The sequence below is a fragment of the Lemur catta genome, chromosome 10 (assembly GCF_020740605.2).
Source record: "Lemur catta isolate mLemCat1 chromosome 10, mLemCat1.pri, whole genome shotgun sequence".
NCBI lineage: Eukaryota > Metazoa > Chordata > Mammalia > Primates > Lemuridae > Lemur > Lemur catta.
Genome location: NC_059137.1, coordinates 74,251,454 through 74,272,006, shown reverse-complemented (window position 1 = coordinate 74,272,006; position 20,553 = coordinate 74,251,454). Strand labels below are relative to the sequence as shown.

The 20,553-nt window shown below is 37.1% G+C and overlaps 1 protein-coding gene across 12 annotated transcripts in view; it reads right to left on the bottom strand.

The window, feature by feature from the left end:
- The window catches only part of TLE4 (TLE family member 4, transcriptional corepressor), a 147,284-nt gene that overhangs the window by 69,908 nt on the left and 56,823 nt on the right, over positions 1–20,553 (bottom strand). For 6 of the 12 annotated variants that reach the window (XR_006737904.1, XM_045563466.1, XM_045563474.1 and 3 more), the window contains 2 exons: positions 1,344–1,548; positions 37–53 (listed from right to left, as the gene is read on the bottom strand). Coding sequence is in view for 11 of the 12 variants with exons in the window: in XM_045563466.1 (XP_045419422.1) it covers positions 37–53; positions 1,344–1,548 (222 nt within the window). In the remaining variant the exon portion in view is untranslated. The remainder of the gene's footprint in view (positions 1–36; positions 54–1,343; positions 1,549–20,553) is intronic. The other 6 variants (XM_045563467.1, XM_045563475.1, XM_045563472.1 and 3 more) reach the window with 1 other exon arrangement.

Here is a 20,553-nt window from a genome sequence, read left to right as displayed (position 1 = left end):
TTAAAGCCATTTCTGTCTGTTAATTTTGATTCCTACCTTGATGGAGTCTCTGTCTACAGGCAAAACAGCAGCGACACAAGCAGATTAAAGTGGTGGGAAGAAGAAAAAAAGAAAAGTACTAGTTAGTTTACACAAAATCATACATTTATCAAACTTGATCTCTGCTAAATAATAAATTGCACAGATGTCACCTTTGCTGTAAAGTTAATTATTAATACAACTTGACCAGATCCACAAAGCACCAATCTACCTTTGACACAATTTCAGAAGAATCAAAGCTGGACATTCTTAATTTTTATGCTCCTTACAGACTTTTCCTACTTATAAAAGTGTTTATAATCATGCATTAACTCTGTACTACTGCATTAAGATAAATGGATGACAAATATTACCGTCTTTCTCTAACATTACAGATGGGAAATTTATGCTTATGTGATAAAAATCACTGACCCAAGATTATAATTCATAGTAATGACACTGAAACAGAAACAGATATGAGCTTTTAATTATGAGCCACACCCTTCAAACCAATGAACCATCCATGTGCTAAGTAAATTCCCACAAAGGAATGAATGCTGAGAGAAATGTCTTCATTTGCTTTTCTGTTATTAACTAATAAAAATGATTAGTAAGCACCATACAAACATATAGTCATATCAAAAGGTCTCTGCACTATCATCTACCTTAGTAGGGGAAGAAAACCAACCTAGAAGAAGCACAACTGGCCTTTAAATCAATTAACTGTATCAACAATTGTGTTGGTCTTAGAAGAAGAAATTAGTTAATTTCATGCTTCTAAACATACTGGGTAAAAGAGGTAGTTAAACCAATAGATTTCATTAATTTGGTCTGTACCTTCTCAATTACTAAGACTATTGAAATTGTTTTCTTACCTGTAAGATTTTTAGTGCCCTGTATAGGTTCATCTGATTTATGGATAATAATAGAGTTGGCCACATATCAAGTGAGCCTTTATCAGTAAATCTTTCTCTAAAATAAATTCAGTCAAAATTAGCTATTAACGCAACACACTATTTCAAACACAGAGCACTGTGGGATTTCATTACTGATTTAAACTTGGAGAACACAGGTGGTAACAAGGAATCAAAGGCAATAACCAGGAAACAGGCCCTCTTGCCTCCAGAGAGTGCATTAACTCTTGCCAACCACTAGGGTATTGTTTGGCAAATGACTGCTTCCAATAATTAATTTACCTTCCAGTGGAAATCCTTTGTTTAGTCACTGGTAAAATTAAATTCAGAGAAAATAAAAAATGGCATTCAGGACCAACCCTCAGCAGCAGGTAGGCAATCTCAGATGGACATCCCAAGAGGATCACTCACCTCTTTGGTGATCATTGTCATGGTGCTTCTTCTCGTCTTTAATTGGAAGGTGGGACTGACCTCCCAGGGCACTGGAGAGGGCCAGCAGCCCGGCACTACTACCAATGGGTGGAATGGCAGGAGGCTGAAGCCCCGAGGGGTGTGGAGTCAGAGGCACCGGCAGACCGTGTCCATGTGATAAATGCTGGGCCTGGAGTTGTTGCTGCTGTGAAAAATTAGACATAGATATTGAATTTGTCCCCTATATCTACACCCCATACCCCCCCCAAAAGAGGCTCAAATAGATAATAAAAAAAATCCAGCACCCATAAAAAAATATATCCTTAACATATATGTTTTTAAAGTGGGGTAGGGAGGAAAGGAGATGTACTGTCAATAAATGCTACCTTTCTTACTTAGATTTGGGGGCTTCGCAATATGCACTACAACTTAATTTTTAAATAGTGAAATTATCTAAGTAATTTAGTTGAAATTCAGATTTCTTTAACAAAGCCTCAAAAAAGCTTTTTTTTAGCTCAAAAAATAAAATAAGGCCTCACTATCATACATTTCTAATCAAAACATATATGTGAATAACTGTTAAAGCAGTTATGTTGAACAAAAAAAGCTGAAAATTGAGAAAATTAGTGTTAAACAGTTCTCCCAGAACCACTGCACAGCATGCAGTGGGAGTTAATTTGAAAGAGAAAACCTGAATTAACAACCCAGAAAAGGAAACTGGTTGCAGCCACCGTTTTAAGCCCTTTAAGTGTCCTCAGCGGTACTTGAGCAAATTACTAAAGAAAATCTAATGTAGCAAGGCTTGGGTCCTCCTGTAGGCTTGCTCAATAATGCTGAAATAATTGGGCACTCTGTGCACGTTTAGTGATGCTTGAATGAAAAGCTAGAGGCCTGCCCTTGTACTCTTCTCTAGCGGCCGACTCTGTGTTGTGACAGGTTTATTTGAGTGGGACTGTGATGCATGCACCAGTAACTGCACTGACAAGAGTTTAAAGTCATTTTTACCAGCACACTGGCAACACATAGAGAAAGCCCTCAAGAGGCTGGAATGGGAGTGCTTGACCTCAGCCGAGGCTGCATCAAGCTCTGCTACAGGAACCGCTGTGGGCAGGCCTTGTTGCCTCTTCTGAGTGGGAAGAGGGGAGAAGGTGGTGATAGGGAGGATGGGAAGTCAGATGTATTCCTCAACAGGAATCCCTTCAACTCAAACCCTGCTTACCAACAGTCCAGGAAAACAAGTGCTGAGTAATTCCCAGACTAACTTTTGCAGTGACTGAATTTTAGTTGCTGCCTTTAAATCAATCACTTTTCAGGCTTAACCTATGATAGCCAAGTAGTCCCTTTTATAATTTTCTTTCCCAGCAGGATTTCACAATACAGCTTTAAAAAAAAAAAAAAAAAAGAACGAAAGAAAGAAAAAAGAAAAAGAAATTATTCTAGTAAGAAGGATCCTAAAATGAGTTTTTTAAATACTTCAAAGAAAAAAAGTGAACTTTTTTTCTCCTCTCCAAATTATGTTTTTCTTCCTCTTCTACATGTCTTATTGTGTTTGATTGTAAAAGTCAAAGCATAGTATTATTATAACTAGCCATTTTCTGGCTACATGTACTTAAAATATAGTCAATAAAGTATAAACACTTTGAAAGCAAGTTTACATACATAAAATGGAAAATGGGTGTAGTATCCAGATTACCTCACCAACCAGGCCCTACCCTCCAAGTTTCTGCCAAAACTTTTCCTAACTGGATTGTTTTTAAATAAGGTAGTTGTTTATTTAAGTGACCAAAATCATGTTCATAATTCTTTACATACTGTGAATTAGTTGTGATCAAAAAGTATGAGCACACAATTATATTTTCTAAATGTATTATAGAAAATAATGTCTATGAATAATACAAAACAGGGACTTTAGGTAAATATATGGCAAATTCATTTCAAAATCTTGTTCAACTAGACAGAAAACTGTTTCTATTCTTTCTCCTCTAAATTCTCCTAATACTTCACATGTACAGTTTGCGCACATAGCCATTTCCTACATCAGATAAGAGTTCTATGGCAAGCAATTATTAAGAACCTGCATAAATGTCTCTTACCTTCTTTCCTTGACTCTTAGTTCTGTGAGTCTACATTTGACAAATCCTAGCTAATTGTAAGCACTGAAACATTCACACATTATCTTGGTAAATTAACAAATATATCTATTTCATTAGACATTAAAAAAAAAAAAACCTCAGCCCCAAATCAATTATCTTCAGTGAGCCAAGTGTTTCACTTTTATTTTTTCTCTTACAAAATAAAAAATAAGCACTAACCGCTTCACTTTTCCATTAGACTAGGAACTTTTCAAAGGCAGAAAATATATTCCTCATGTCTGTTGCATGTGATGCTTATAAGTAAACACTTCCTGGGATCCTCACTTGCTTCTATTCTACCACAAAACAGCTGTAAAAGGACCTTATCCTCTTCCTCCTTAAGCCCATCTCAGAAGAAGGGTCCTTTTCCTTTTGAAGGCCAACCCCTCCCACCTGCATAGGCAGCATCATCTTTTCTTTCATTCTTTGTTTCATTGCTCCTTCAATTCTCCAACTCTCTCCCTCTTCTTCAGTTGTTCTGTGTCATTGATTTTGTTGTTCTGAGCTTAACACCAGAGTCTCTTAACATTTTATTTGAGATGAACTGCCCATCTAATGTCAAAAGAACTTGAAGCAGTACTTTTTTGGGGGTACAAAAATTCCACCATATTTTAACCACTTTTTGTGTCCTCCACTGCCCCCACACAGTGCCTTGCACATATCAGCACTTGATAAATGTTTGTTAAATTTAATTAAAATAACCTTCTTTTGCCCTCTTTACTACTACCTTGTTTATATATATCCCTGCATTCACATAGCCAATCTTCTCTATAACTAGGGTGTATCTGCTGCCTCCACTTTCAACAACTCCCACCTCTACGCACACACCTACACACACACACACACTTAACACAAACTCACTCACTCACTCTCTTGACTCCTTACATCCTGCCATCTGGACTCCAGGCCACCATTCTCATAAAAATGAGAACCATTCAGACAAGACTGACTCAAGATTTCAGTTTTCTTTCTCTTTAACATAGCTGCAGCCACAGAAAACATATCCTCCTTGCTAAAACTCTCTTCTACCTGCTCCAACAACTCTAAAATGATCACTATGGCCAGCCTCTCTTTAGCTCTCTGAATGTTCCACTTACATTTTCTTCTTGGCTTTTTCTCCTTTTGCTCCTCTGCTCCTCTCTAGCCTTATCTACCTTTAAGCAAATGACTCCCACATCTGTCTCCCAAGCTCCTGTATCCGTGCTCTAACTTCCTGCCAGACAATTCCACTTGGCAGTCCAGCAGTACCTAGGAATGAAAATGTCGGGCACAAAACCCATAAGCAACTTTCACTGGCTCCAGTTATTGGTCACCATCAATTTTTCTTCTGCGCTCCTGTATCCATAATCACTGAGTACTGTTAATTCTCAAATAATTACTTATGTTTCTACTGCCACCATACTAGTCAGACTCTTACCACCCCATACACTAATTACTGTAAGTCTCCATTAGCTCATTTCGGTTCCAGTGAACCCACGCTGCTTAACCCCTGGCAGTTTTTCTAAATTCATGTCATTCCGTGCCTTTTAGAACAACCTCCTTCCTCACTGCTAAATTGTACTCATCCATTTTCACCTGTTCTCTAAAGGCTTCTTCAAACATCCCAAGTGTCTATTATCTTATACGAGTATTATTCGTTGGCCTATGTTATCTCATAAATGTATTGTTATTCAACTTTTTACAAACAAGAAGACCCTGACTTAACCAGAGATTGTGAGACTCTGGAGAGAAGACACCAGCCTCAGAACCCTTTGTACCCTTGGCACCTAGCTCAGTTCCCTACACAATACTGAGGAGACTCAATAAAAAACTCTGATACTACTGACAATAAAAAGCGTCTTTTGACAGTTATGCCTTGGTTCCAAGAACAACAGATTCCTTTTATCTAAAAGTTCAAATTTCTTAGCATTCAAGATCTTCCATAAACCAACATCAGCCTCACTTTGCACCCTACTGTGTAACACCACCCAGGGAACTCTTTGCCCATAAAACCATCTATTTAACAAGATATCTAAACTCCTAGAGCTCAGCTTTACTAATAATTAACATGCACACACACAGTCCTCTCTCATTTTGTCTTTATATGTTTAAATTCTACTCATCCTTCTATGTTAAATTCCTGCCTACGTTCTGTGTGAAGACACCCCTAATCGCCCTGGCTCAAAGTAATCTCCACCACTACCTCTTAAATTCTGCCAGCACTTGAGCCCAATACCATGTATATGACACTTAATAACCCAAGCCAATAAAAGACTTTTTTCCATATACACTCACACGTACACTGTATTATGTCATAACCCTTTAATTAGAGCTATTTCTTTTAAATTTCCCACAATGCCTAGATATTTCTTGCACTTAGTAAGTGTTCAAACTATTATCAGCACCAATTTTATAAACTGATGAATTTTGGCTCTATTTTCTTTCAGATGATATTTCAATCTTCAGAATTTAAAATGAAACCAGAAGAAATAAAAATGTAAGCTGCTTATACTATAATCCTTCATTTGGATACTTTAAATAAGCAGCAATAATCTAAAATGAACAGAACTGATATCCTAGTGATCAAACTTAGAGCTTGGTACCCCCATATAAAAAGTATGCATTTATTTTTATTGTTGGTCTTTTAACTTTTTAATTCTTAATATTATGAATTATAAATCGGTTTAAATGTAACTACTACTAAACTCTTTCTTAACTAATGAACTCAAACTCTTCTCATATGTCCATATGGACACATTTAAAGCTTTTGGTGAGATAAGTTTCTACTACATTTAAAGAGAGTTCCCACAAATTCTTTACCTGCCTTCCACTAATGTTAACATTTTACATAACCACAGAATTTATCAAAACCAAAAAATAACATCAATATATTATTATGAACCAAACTAGAGACTTTAATAAGATTTCTCTAGTTTTCCACTAATGCCATTTTTCTGTTCCAGAATTCAAACCAGGACACCACATTGCATTTAGAGAGGTTTTAATTTTTCATTTGTTATACCAAAATTACCAACTCCTCCCAAAAATCTTATGAATGGCAACAACCAAACAGTAAGCATATTGTCAAATAGAATATGCTTTGATTTTAAGAGATAAGAAAATGAGAGGGGGATACCATAAACTCGTTTTTATAAGTCATTCACTGTGTGTATCTATCTATCTATCTATATATATATATATGTAAAATATCAAACAGGAAAAGCATACTCAGTTGGAGATCTTTAAAAAAAAAAAGCAATTTTTATCAAGTGTTTTTAAAAATAAAACTGTAAGATAAAATGAGATTAAATAAGTCACCAAAAGGCATAAGATAAAAATGTAAGACAGATATAATAAAATACTATAGTAGGTTTTTAAAATGTTTACATTAATAAATCAGATCACTTTCTATATTTTTAAGCGTCTCTGTAAGTTTTCACCTTAGGAACTATCCTAGAACTTGAGTGGTAGATATACTTATAACTGATAATGATTAGTCATTAAAACGTATGAGAGACCATCTTTAAATAAAAGCAGTAAGTCACCAATGGCTAAGGTGAACTTCACCCTTTTCTCCATCAAAAAAAAGCTTTAATTTATAAAGTTTCAAATAACATTCAAGAATTCATAAAAAAATGATATCTATTAAGTCTTCTTATCAACAGAGGAAAACTCAAAGCGGACTCCCTGGAAAAGGTGTAAGGTTTCTCTAGATATTATTCAAGGAGCAGAGAGTAGCATAATCTGAAGGACTGCCCTACAATAGGGTGAAGGCTTGCAGGTGTTTCCCAATAGGTTAACATGGTCCTCTGAACTCTGCTCCCTCTGTGTTAATTACAGAGCAATTAACCTGCAAAGGTTTACTACTTTATCTTACAGTCACACTAAGAAACATAAAACCTCTTGCTTTTTAAAGACCAAAGGAAAGGAAATGTATATTCAGAGTACACAGTTCAACATAGATTTGTTACTAAAACAATTTAAGATAAATCACCACTCTAGATAACTACAAACTAGCAGGTTAAAAAATATTGACTTTAGATGGGGAAAAGAAAACACACAAAGAACAATCAAGCCAAATAATCAATTAAGAAGGCACAGACTGTACCACCAATTAAACATTAAAGTAAATGTACTCCATATAACCATAACTGAGAAAAACTAAGAAAAATATGTATTGGAGAAAATTATTCTCACTGACCTTCCTAGGTCATTATTATCTTCTGGTGCCTTATTTTATTTAAAAAACAAAAACAAACAAACAAAACCTTTTATCTCAAACTACATTACAAAATAAACTATTTCTTCTTTCTGTTCCCTTGATGAGCCATTCAAGAAAGTAAATATTAAAATGGAGTGAACTTTAAACTTAGGCAAGTACTCCATTAAGATAATTAATTTAATTCTGAAAAATAGCAATTATGTCTGAAAATATACAGCAGTGAGGGGGTAGACACAGTCTCAATTCTCTTAATAGCTTTTTACTGGATTTTTTGCAACAAAGAATTATTTCCTTGCGGTTTCAAGTTTGGCACAAAGGGCAGAAAAGGACGACTAGAAAATCAAGTTCACAGGAAATGTCTTTTGAAATGTTGTCTTTCTGTCAGCAAAAAGAGGAATTCTTTTTAATGGAGGGTCCCCAACTGCTTGTTGATCAGGGATTGACTGATCAATGACCAAGCAGGAGCTGGTGAGGGTACAGCTGCGGTCCCACATGTCCCTAGAAATTCTGGGCATCTCTAATTTAAAGCCAGGCAGAGGTTTTCTTGTTCATGACCTCCCCGCAGGTCTTGTTCATGACCTCTGCTACGCTCTCAACAGCAGAATAATCCTCAAAAAACATGCATCTTCCTTAGAAGCAGTACATCCCAATACCAATGAGCACAGTTAGTGCCCATATCTTGGTCTCTAAAAAAAAACAAACTGCAAGGTGAGCCTGCTCCGTCTAGTGCTAAAAAGCAAGAAAATTATCTAGACTAATGGGTAGTGCAAAAGGACAATGAGCCAACCCAAGTAGCCAAGGGACCCAAGTAGCAAAACTTAAGATAATTTCAGTATCATAAAAAATGACTATAGTAAATTATAACACATTTTTTAAAGTTTCCAGGAGTAGAGTCCTTGGTACCCCAAGAAAACAGGTGGAGCTATGGGGTATTCTGGAGCCAAGGACTAAGGAACGGCCCACAGGCCAGGGCCAGCTGGCTCCCAAGTATACAACCTACCCTTTCACCAGCCAGTTAAGCTGTGTGAACTGGGCATGTGTGCCTTGACCCAACCAGGAGACGACATTCTAAGAGAGAAGTAAGGGAAGACCTAGCAGACCTTGAGAGAAGCTAGGAAAGAAGAGGCAATAAACTCTGAAATAGAATAGCAAGCACAGTGGAGGGCCCAAGACCTGGCTGGTATCCACACTCCTTGGCACTCCACACTGTTTTGTATAAATATTCCTGCTGGCCTGGCTCCTTTCTGTGGGTTGGTCTGAGTCTGCGAAGGAAGATACTGGGTGACATTCAGGAAACATCACAATGAAGCGGCATCTGAGCAACCAGGCTAGAATCTTTACCACCTATATGAGCAAGTGCCAGTCACTTAACATTTCTGAGTCTCCCTTTCTTCGTGTAAAAAGTGAGAACAGTTATAAAATTTACCTCCCAAGGTTGCTGGTAGAATTATATGACATTGTGCATAAAAAATCCTTTGCACAATGCTTGGCATATAACAGCATTCAATAAATGGTCGCTGCTATTAGGAAGAGGTATCAGAAGTCCATACTCTCATACAGAGAGAGACAAAGAGGGAGTAGAAGACAGGAAAAGCTCTTTACAGAGCATCAATTTAAAAGGAAACAAATAATTTAAAATTTACCAGTTCACCACTCTAAATATATCAACTGAAAACCCCTGGGTAAATAGTTGCTGTTGGGGAATAGGTTGTTCACAGTGTCAAAGTATTGCTCCAGAGACTACCTAGCTTCACCAATAATGTGATTAGATTGGAAACATTACACCACCTAGGTAGTATTCCCACTAAAAATACTTAACCTGAATCTAAACTTGAGAGAACAATCAGAAATAATCAGACAAATCCAGATTATGGAATCTTCCACAAAACTGGCCTGGAATCCTCAAAATGCCAACACCATAAAGCAAAATGGTTTGGGGACTGGGGTAGATAAAAGAAGAGTAAAAAATATAAGAAACATGGTAACAAAGGCAATTTTTGAATATGAATACTGCATTGGAGGAAAAATGCTACAAAGAAAAAAGTGCTATTGAGGACATTTTGTGGACTGGATACAGGGATGTGTTCATGGTATTGTGCTTATACATGAAGATGCCCTTGTTGATAGATGATGCACACTGAAGTATTAAGGGGTGAAATATCATGACTGCCTCTTACTTTCAGACCGTTCAGCACACTCAAAGTGCATGTGTATTTGTATTCATGTATACATAGAAAGCAAGCATAACAAAATGATATTTGGTAAATCTAGGTGATGAGTATACAGCGTTTTACTATTCCTTTGACTTCCCTGTAGTTATAGGGGTAGGGAAAAGAAGATGTGCCCTTCTTGCCAAAACATGGGAGTTCTTCTTTTAATAAATATCTCCAGCAAAAGCTGAAGGTTAAGTGAATATATGGAAAGAACCAAGAATAAAAAGAACAAAGGAAGAAACTTTTCAAGCTAAGCTTATCTGTAACTCATTCTTGATGACTTATGACATGAGATTTACTTCAGGGGAAAGATGCATTTATAGCAACTAAAGAAAGATTATCACTGAAAGGATTTTCTCAGGCTAAACAAATCACAGATCTCTGTAGTCCTCAAGATCTCTGGACTGGTCTTCAGGGGAAGGCAAGTTAACAAGCAAAGCAAGCAAATCTCAGGAGACCTGTGCCAAAGGTTCCACTGTCTTAACTTACAGTTTAACACATGAAGTAATGATGGCAAGAAAAGGTGGGAAAAAAGACTACAAAAAAACTAATCTATTAACTTTTCCATTAGTGATCCTGTTAGCATGTTCCTTGAACTGGTCTAAAGTTTACTAGAAAAGGCACTTCTAAGCAAATTAATGAGAATACAATTTCCTGTAGGCTTATTTAAGCTATAAGGAAAATTTTTAGAGACTTTACACATCTTATACCAATGCTTCTATTTTGTGAGTTTGAGTCACTAAAGTCACCAAGCTAAGGGACTGTGATCAGGAAAGCTTTCTTTAGTTACTTCAGAGTACTTTACAAAAAGTAAAGCTGGGGTGGGGTGGAACATGCCTATAGTCCCAGCTACTTGGGAGGAGGCTGAGGCAAGAGGATTGCTTAAGCCCAGGAGTCGAAGCTGTAGTGAGTGCACTATGATCACACCTGTAAACAGCCACTGCACTACAGCCTGGGCAACATAGCAAGACCCAGTCTCTAAAATTAAAAAGAAAAATTTAAAAAAGTAAAGCATTTAAAATGCCTATTTACTTTAGGTTCTTCAGTAACTCTGCATTTGATCTTAGAAGTTTAGAGGTGGAATGAACCTCAGATGTCATCTAGATGAGTTGCTTTCCAACACTCTGACCACACCTTATGTATGTGTCATACATGTGTGTGCATGCATGTGAGTATATGCATAATATACATGTAAATGAAAAAAACTTAATAAACAATGCCAAACACTGCTGTGTGCAAAAACACTCTAATACTTTCTATTCTCTTCTATACCTTTTCTTTAATTAAAAAAGCATTGACTATGGCCCACTGAATTGATTTCACTATACACTCATCAGTCTCCTAAGCTACAATTTGAAGAACACTGATGCAGGCCAACACCCTCATGTGTGGCATCAAAGGTGAGAGTCAGTGGGAGACAGCATTAAGCACCAAGAAATGGAGCACAAACCCCACCACCCATTCAAAGGGTCCAGTAATGTACCTGCTGCCCTGCCAGTACCCTTTCTCAACTACGGAGATCATACCATAAAAGGTAAGCAATCATATGAATAAAAGGAGGCAGGTCCTCTGGGCAGGTGATCTTTGAATTGAGACCTGAAGGATGCAAATGAGAGCACCTTGCAGAGAGCTGCAAGGAGAAAGAGAATCACAAGCAAGAGGAAGGCAACTGCTGTGACTGTGAAGAAAGAGGAAGCCTGGTGGGAATCCAGGGAGCAAGGGGGAGGTCAGGTAGAATATGCGTATTCTGGGAATCAGATCATGCATACTAAAGGGTTTTGACTTTTATTTAAGAATAAGGAGAGCTCTAGGCTGTGGTGGTGTTTCTTGGTTTTGTTTAAAAGCTGATCTTTTAGTTGCTTTTTAACTGGTATACATTCTGGATCATAATCACTTGTTGGGTTCTATGTGTTGCAAATATCTTCTCCCAGGTTCTGGCTTGTCTTGTTTTCTTTGTTTTTTTGACAAACAGATGTTTTTTATTTCAACTAAGTAATACATACTATCAATCTTTTTCTTATGGTTTGAGCTTTCTGTGATCCTTTTAAGAAATCCTACTTTACCAAGATTAAAAAAAAAAAAAAAGATTCTTCCTGTTTGGTTTTGTTTAAAAGTTTTAAAGCTCTGTCTGTCTTTTTAGGCATGTAGGATTAACTTCTGTATGTGATGAGATGTATGAATCCAATTTCATTTTTTCCACAACAATAACCAACTATCCCCCCCGTATATTTCCTGGCGTCCAACTTTCTCCCCACTGATCTGCTTGCACAGCCTGGCATGAGTGGATCAATTTCCGAGTTCTTTATTCTTTTTTACTGGCCCATATAAAGACTAATGAGTCTTTTTAGCTAGAATATTTTAAAAATTAAGTTTTTTACAGTTTAAAATGCCGTGTGGAGACTGGATCTGAGAATGGCAAGAATGTAAGGCAGGAGACCAGCTAGGAGGCAATGCAGGGGTTCAAACCAAAAAATAATGAATGATTACTTGGATTAGGGTTGTGGCAGGACAACCTGCAAAAAGTAAGAGTTGAGCGATATTTTGGAGACAGAACTAAAAAGACATGGTTATGGAAGGAGAAGGGGGAGTGAGAATAACTGAAGAAATTCAAGGAACCTTGTAAAGTTAGGCTTCAAGTATTAGGTAGATGGCTGTAGCATTACTCAGATAGGGCAGAAGAGAGGAGGAATGGCCACATAATGCAATTTCATAACTTTTTTTTTTCCAGATTAGAAAAGTTGTATGTTCAATGAAGAAAAGCAGAGTGGAAATAAATTAAAAGTCAAGCACAATCTTACCAGCCAAAGAAAACTACTAATACAATGTTGCTGGGTCTATCCACTATTTTTTCAATGCATATGTAAGCATTTAACAAAAATAACATCAACCCATCTTGTAGTTTAGCTGCCACTTATTTACTATGTATGAAGAATATTTCCCCACATTGCTGAATAACTCCTTGACTATATCATTTGTAATGGCTACATAGTATGCCATTGCGTAGATATTCAGAGTTCATTTAAGTGGTCCCCTAAATACTGGGTATTCAGATTATTTCCAATATTTTGATATATATAAGGAAAGTCACCATGGTATTAACAGATAAACAAATACATATATACATACATAGTCACGCATCACTTCACAACAGAATCTGTTCTGAGAATTGCATCATTATGCGATTTCCTCACTGTGCAAACATCATAGGGTGTACTTACACAAACCTAGACTGTACAGTCTCCTACGTACCTAGGCTATAGGGTATAGCCTATTGCTCCTAGGCTACAAACCTGTACAGCAAGTTACTGTACTGAATTACTACAGGCAACCGTGACACACTGGTAAGTATTTGTATCTCTAAGCACAGAAAAGGTAAAAATATAGCATAAAAGATGAAAAATGGTACACCTGTATACAGCAGTTACCATGACTGAAGCTTGCAGGACTGGAAGTTGCTAAGTCAGCGGTGAGTGAATGTGAAGGCCTAGCACATTACTGAACACTACTATCACAGATTTTAGAAACACTACACACTTAGGCTATGCTAAATTTATTTTCTTAAAAAAAGTAATTGTGCTATGAAGTTATGATAGCTACAGTGTCACTAGGCGATAAAGATTTTCCACTTCCATCTCCTGGGACCACTGTTATATATGCATATTGGTCTATCATTGATAGAAATATCATAATGTGGCACATGACTGTATATGTATATGTATATGTATATGTATATGTATATATATATATATATATATATGTGTGTGTCAGTTAAGATAGTTCTTCTGCAAGGTATAGAATACCCAAATAAAAGTGGCCTGAATATTAGGGATTTTTATTTCTCACAAAGTCCAGGGTTGGATGGATAACTTAGCCGTATCAATACTCTAGGTCAATTTCTCTCTGATTCTTGTGGCCTCGTTCCCATTCCATTTCCCTATCACAAGATAGCTGCTGAAGCTCCACACATTACCTCCTATCCTCACACAATCATGTTAAAAGGCAGAAAGGAGGACAACTCTATGGGTCTTTCTGTTAAGGAGAAAAACACATCTCCTTATATCTTATTGACCTGGATAGGGTCACATGCCCATGGCTTATCTGTAAAGGGAAGCCTGGAAAGAGCATCTGGAATGTTTTAGCCTTCATAGAAGGCAGACTCTGCCTATAAAAGAGAACCAACAAAGCCTGTCTCAACATCTATCTTTGCTCATAGGCCAATCTGAAGCTATTAGCTGAAAGAAACCCAAAAACAACTTCTGAGCTTTCGATCCAAGTACATAGCAACTTAAAACTGTTTTATTCCCATCAACAGTTTCTTCTCTTAGATATTAATTTGTACAGACCTGTATCTTGTCTACAAATTTCTTTTGAGTCAACCCAGAAACACCCTGGGGAAATAAAAATATACATTACTGCCACTTTGCTCTGGGACCACAGTGCCACTATCCTTGTTGGTCACAGAAGACAACGTGGCCCAAGATAAACTCTCCCCCTTTTTTAAGGAATCTACTAAGAAAAACAAAAAAACCACGAGAATCACAAGGGACAGACTAGCCAGGAAAAAGCGTTCCAGAATGTGCCATTTTTTGTTTTTCTTAAGAGGTTTGTGTGTGGTGCCTAGATCTAATTCTTGCTTATTAGGTCAACATCACTTTTTAAGTTTGCAATATTACTATATCCCATGAAAATAATTGTTATTCACAAGATGGATAAATTTTCTCAGAATGGAGAAATGGAAGCAGAGAAAAAGTATGCAGCTTATACAGCAATGAAATAATTTCAAAGATGGGACTTTTTACAACATAATTATAATCCTCATGGATTCAAACTTATTTATGTCCCCTCTGAAGGGCTACTGGCCTGGCAAGGGCCCTTTGTTGTCTTCCTGCCCGAGTCATGCCCCCTGCAATGAGCTTAACACCAACAGTTCTTAATCAAGAAAACCTCCACCTACAACCCCATGGGCAATATTTAAAAGCAAATACATTGTAAACTCATGATTTCCAGGTTTCTGAACAACCATCCAGCAATGTGTCTTTATACTGCTACAGACAAATGCTTTCTGTCTACAAGCCTCACACAAAACATTTTACTGTTTCAAAACGGGGTCTCGCATGTAAGACATAGGCAATAAGCCATAGATTCAAACTTGTTTGTGTCATGGGACACTTTTTGAATCTGAAAGACCACAAACTCTCTTCTCTAAAAACTGTAGATACTCAATTGCCCACTCCCACTCCCAGCACACACACAACTCTACGAACACTTCAGGGAGCTAATGGACAGCCCAAAACCCAAGCATGAAATCCTAGAAGATCCAAGGACCTAGGGTTAAAACACCTGCCTTGGTAGTGGTGTTTATGACAACTTTTGGTTCTTATACATAAAAGTAAGATATAGCAGACAGAGAGAAACATAGTACAATTCAGAGTATCCAATTCATCTATGGAACTAATATAATTCAGACAATTTAGGCTAACCAATTAGAATTATAACATTAGTATGTGCATCAGACACAGATAATTTCCATTTTCCTCCCAGTGCTAAGTTCTGAACACTAAACATTGGGCAATCCTATCAGTGGATCTCAGGATAAAGAGAATATTGATCCTAGTGTATGAGAAAAAAGAACCTGGAGTCAAGAGAACAAATAAGAGACAAGTGTTGCATAAGGGTTAAATGTGTGAGCTCTGATGTCAGTCGAAGTCAGAATGCCAGTTCTGCCACTTCCTCCTGTGTGGCCTTCAGAAAACTACTTATCTTCAGAGCCTTGGTTCCATTTTTTGTAAAGTTGGGACAATAATATTTCCTTCTACAGGGGGTTGATGTGAAGATTAAACAAAATAATGCATATAAATGCTTAGCACAGTACTTGACAGAGCATGGATACTCAAGCGTTTGCTATTTGTGGTTACTCTTTTAGGGAAAAGAATATATGCCTAGGATATGATAAATCTAGAAAAATAACTGTGACAGAAAAGGATCCCAAGTTTTAAAATAAAAATTCTATAATCATCAAAACAAACAGGCTTACAAAATCATACAATGTTAGACTAGGTAGTACTTTTAAAAGTGGGTATTAGCACCAGCCTTGCATTTTACAGATGAGGAAAACAAATGCAATTCCTAAGATCACACTACAAGTGACACCCAGGACTGGGCATTTTCTACCAGTCCATGCTTCCTTCTCTCATCTTGGCTCAAAACTATAGGGGAAAAAAAACCAATGAGAAAATAGCTCAGAGTACAGTATTGGTTCATTTAACAAACATTTATTGTACAATATTATAAACAAATTACTGCACATTATTGAACAGTTACTGAATATTTATTGTACAAATATCTATTGAAAATGATGAGCTACCACCTATCGTTCCAGGTACCATGGCTATAAAAGTGAACCTGATCTCACTGGCTAGTGAAGGGAAAGTGACACACAAATCAATGGTAAGTACTATGAGGAAAATAAAACAGACTAATGGGACAGAGAATGAACTAGATGAAGCCCTGCATAAAAAGGGGGAGGGCCAGTCTGGGAAGTCTTTTCTCAGGAGATAACATCTGAGCAAGACTCTGAAGAGAAGTGCAAGGAAGACTACATCAGGATACAGCAGAAGGGCACTCCAGAGGACAGAACTGGTGCACAAGCCCTCAGATGAGAACATGCTTGGGGTGACCCAAGGACACAAGAGAGAGGTCAATGTGGCTGAAGGACAGTTGAATGAAGAGTGTGAGTGGTATGTGAAGTCAGAAAGATGGGCGAAGGGTCAGCTCACAAAGAGTATTGTAGGCCACAGCTAGAAATTCAGGCTTTTTTCCTAAGCAAAAGGGGAAGCCATCAGAATTTGTGAGGCTTTTTGTTTTTCTAAATTTTTTTAGAAATGAGGTCTTGCTATGTTACCCAGGCTGGCCTTGGGCTCTTGGGCTCAGGTGATCCCCCCACCTCAGCCTCCCAAGTAGCTGGGATTATAGGCGCCCAACACCGTGCCTGGTCTGGTTTTAAGCAGAGGAGCAAAAGAATCCAATTTATAATTTAGAAAAAGATCACTCTAGCTGCTGTGTACAGGATGAAGTATAGAAACACAAACACAGAAACAAGGTGCCCTATAGGAGGAGGCTGCAGGAGACTAAAGGAGTGCTTTGGACCACAGGGAGATGGAAGATGCACTCATCCTTGAGAGAACAGTTTGGCACCAGAACTTAGACACCATTTCTGATGAGAGACAGTTTTTATATTGATCTTAGATTCCTTCTCTCATCCATCAGCTAGTCTTTAAGATACTGGCAATAAAGACCCAAAGTTCTGAGGGGTACTGGAAAAATAAGAACAGGAAAGAACAAGTGCAAAATGGACCGGAGAATATTAATAATCAAAGCTACAATAATCAAGACAGTGTGGCATTGGGGAAAGAAGAGATGAACAGTTTAATGGAGCAGACAGAGTCTAGAAATAGACCCACACATGTATGGTTAATTGATTTTCAACAATGGCACAAAGGCATTCAATGGAGAAAAGATAGTCTTTTCAACAAATAGTGCTGGAACAACTGAACGGATGTACACTTAGAAAAAAAAAGAAGAAACTCAACCCATATCTCACAATATAAACAAAAATGAAATTTGATCATAGGCCTAAAACGTAAAACTTCTACCAAAAAACCAAGGGGAAAATCTATCTTTCCTTAGGCAAAGATTACTTAGAGACAACACCAAAAAGTAATATCTATAAAGGAAAATAATTCATAAATTGAACTTCATCAGCATTAAACTACAGATTGTGAAAATATATTTTCAAAATACATAAAGGACTAATATCTGGGATATTAAAGAATTCTCAAAACTCAATAAAAAACTGACTCTAGGAAAAAAAAAGGCAAAGATTTAAACACTTTCCCTACGAAGATATAGAGATGGCAAATAAGCATGAAGACACTTAACATCCTTATTTGTTACAAAAATGCATAAAAACACAACGAATACCACCATGCACCCATTAGAATGGCTAAAAGAACTCCCAAAACCTACAATTCCAAGTGCCGGTCAGGATGTCCTCTCATACATGTTAGCGAGACTGCAAAATAGTATGGTTGCTTTGAAAAACATTATGTTTGGAAACTAAACATATAGTTACCATATACTCAGCAGTCCCACTTCTAGGTAATCACCCAAAAGAAATATATATAACTTACAGTCACTTAAAAAAAACCTGTAGGTGAATATTTTTTGTGGCTTTATTCACATTAACCCCAAACTGGAGATAACCCAACTGTCCTTCAAGGAGTGAATGCATAAACAAATTGGTGTGTTCAAACAATACAGTATATCATTTAGTGAAACAAAGAATCTAACTACTGATATGGACAACCACATGGATGAATATCAAATGCCTTATGCTAAATGAAAGAAGAAAGGCCAAGAAGCTACATAAAATGTAATTCTATTTATATGATATTCTCAAAAAGGCTCACTTTGGGAGAAAAAACATTTTCAGTGGTTGCCAGAGGCTGAGGTAGGACTAATAATTGACTCCAAAGAGGAAAAGGAAATTGAGACTGGGGGAGAACTAATTCTGTATTTTGATTGTGGTGGCAGTTACACAACTATATACGGTTGTCAAAACTCAAAGAATGGCACACTAGGAAAGCATAAATTTTACTTTATGTAAATTATACCTCAATAAATCTGACTTAAAGAAATACAGAACATCAATAATGAATGTGTATTTCTGGATTCCTAATTCCAGATATATGAAAGTATATCTACAAATATAAAAAAACACATTTGTAAATGTATGTACTTTCATTTTTATCATGTTTTCTTTCTATTAACTGTTTCTCTTTATCCTATCATCCTTGGAAAGTAAAGTTTTATTGAAATTAAAATGTGATGATTAAAAGTTGATTATATATAGTAAAATGTAAAATCAGAAAGATTATGACTACCAAAACCTTAATAAGATAATTTATATGTAACTTGGGGATCATTTCAGAATACATTTCAGAAAAATTTTTAAATATCATTCAAAATAAAACTAAAATGTTCCCATTTAATAGGATTCGGTGAAAGTACTCAAGTATTTGCTGAATGAATGAATGAGTAAATATAATCAGTAAATCATTCTTCCTATGCACTAAAGGGTTCTAACCTTTTCACAAAGGTCCTTAGGAGAACACTTAAGATCAAAAATATATTCCTGGGTAGAAGGATTCCCAAACTGATGTCCTAGGGAGCTTTGAGAAACACACAAAAATCCTTAAAACTTCACCTAAGGGCTTGACAGTCAGGTGCAGTCATTAACCCTTCAGTTGCCTGTTTGGAGAGAGCCTGCCTCTCTGACAGCCCATGCCTCCTTCTTCCCTTTCTTTTTGTACAAGGAAAAAGGTCTCTGACTAAATACAAGTTGGAGATGCTGCTTATAGGAGCACTACTGGGAAGAAGTCATCAGAGAATTACAAAAGTGGAAGCCAAAAAAAAGATAAAAAGAGGTTAACAATCTGGAAATCTAGATCTGCAAGCTTGAAAGCCACTTTGAGTGGAACCTGCTTTTCCGTGTTAACAGTTCCCCGGACCCTTGCACAGGCTCAGCCAGCTGAGCTAAACACACAACAGATCTGGGAAGCCACTTTCTCCTCAGTGGAAACCAACCTCTACATCCCTTAAGTTACGTCAGATACATTCACCCAGACACATCTCTAACTCTGTTAACACTATGTACTCAACTCTACAGCTATGGAAGTGCATTCACTGGGTGAAAGGCAGGAAGGACAGCACCTCTCCAAACACAAAGAAAAACAGTGGTACTTCAGGTTAGCATCAGTTTGGGGGAGGAGTGAATTGACTGGCTACTACAAATTTCTTTCAGAGAAGCTTTGTAATACAAATTAAATGACTGCACACCACAAACAAAAATAAGAAATCCTGTTCCTTACCCAGTATCTTTCGGGGAGCTCTAAAGTGGAGGCAGAGCTGAGAAATACTTAACTATATGAGTCTTTGTTATGAGAAGGGAAATTACTGTCTCTTCTTAGTGCCTCATCAAACTGTAGCAGAAAGATTAGATTATGACTACATCACTCAATAACATAGTTCCCTGCTTCACAATAAATGAATCTTTCTTTTTTTAAAGGGTGAAGGGCAGCTATACCAATGTAAGACAGAGACAGATGTGACGTAAAACTGCTTTCGGGCCATCACACCTGAGAGCAGGTGAGCAAAGCCCTACATGCCAAAGCCAGGGTATGCCTTCAAGCCAGCCTTTTTCCCCAACCCCCATGGCGAAAGCTGTGCATGTGATACAGCCAGTGGCCAGCATATTTCATAAAGCCTTTGAGCTCTAGGCACACTGTTCAGTGAAGGCGGTAACAAAGCTGAAATAACAATCTAATAAAACACAAATCTATTTCATAGCTCTTTTTTTGTTTCATTCCATTTTACATACATTTAGAAAATACCAATAGTAATCAGTTGGGAAAAGTAGAAAAAGAGAAGCTCACCTGTAAGTTTATTAAAAAGTATTTATTTAAAAAATAACGTAAAAGCTGAGTTGTAAAACCTGAGCTGTTAAAGAATATGTTTTATGCACAGAACTCACATCAGAAAACAAGCCATGATTGTAACATGTGACTACAATTACCTATCTACACTGTAAAGCCCCCTTAAAAGAG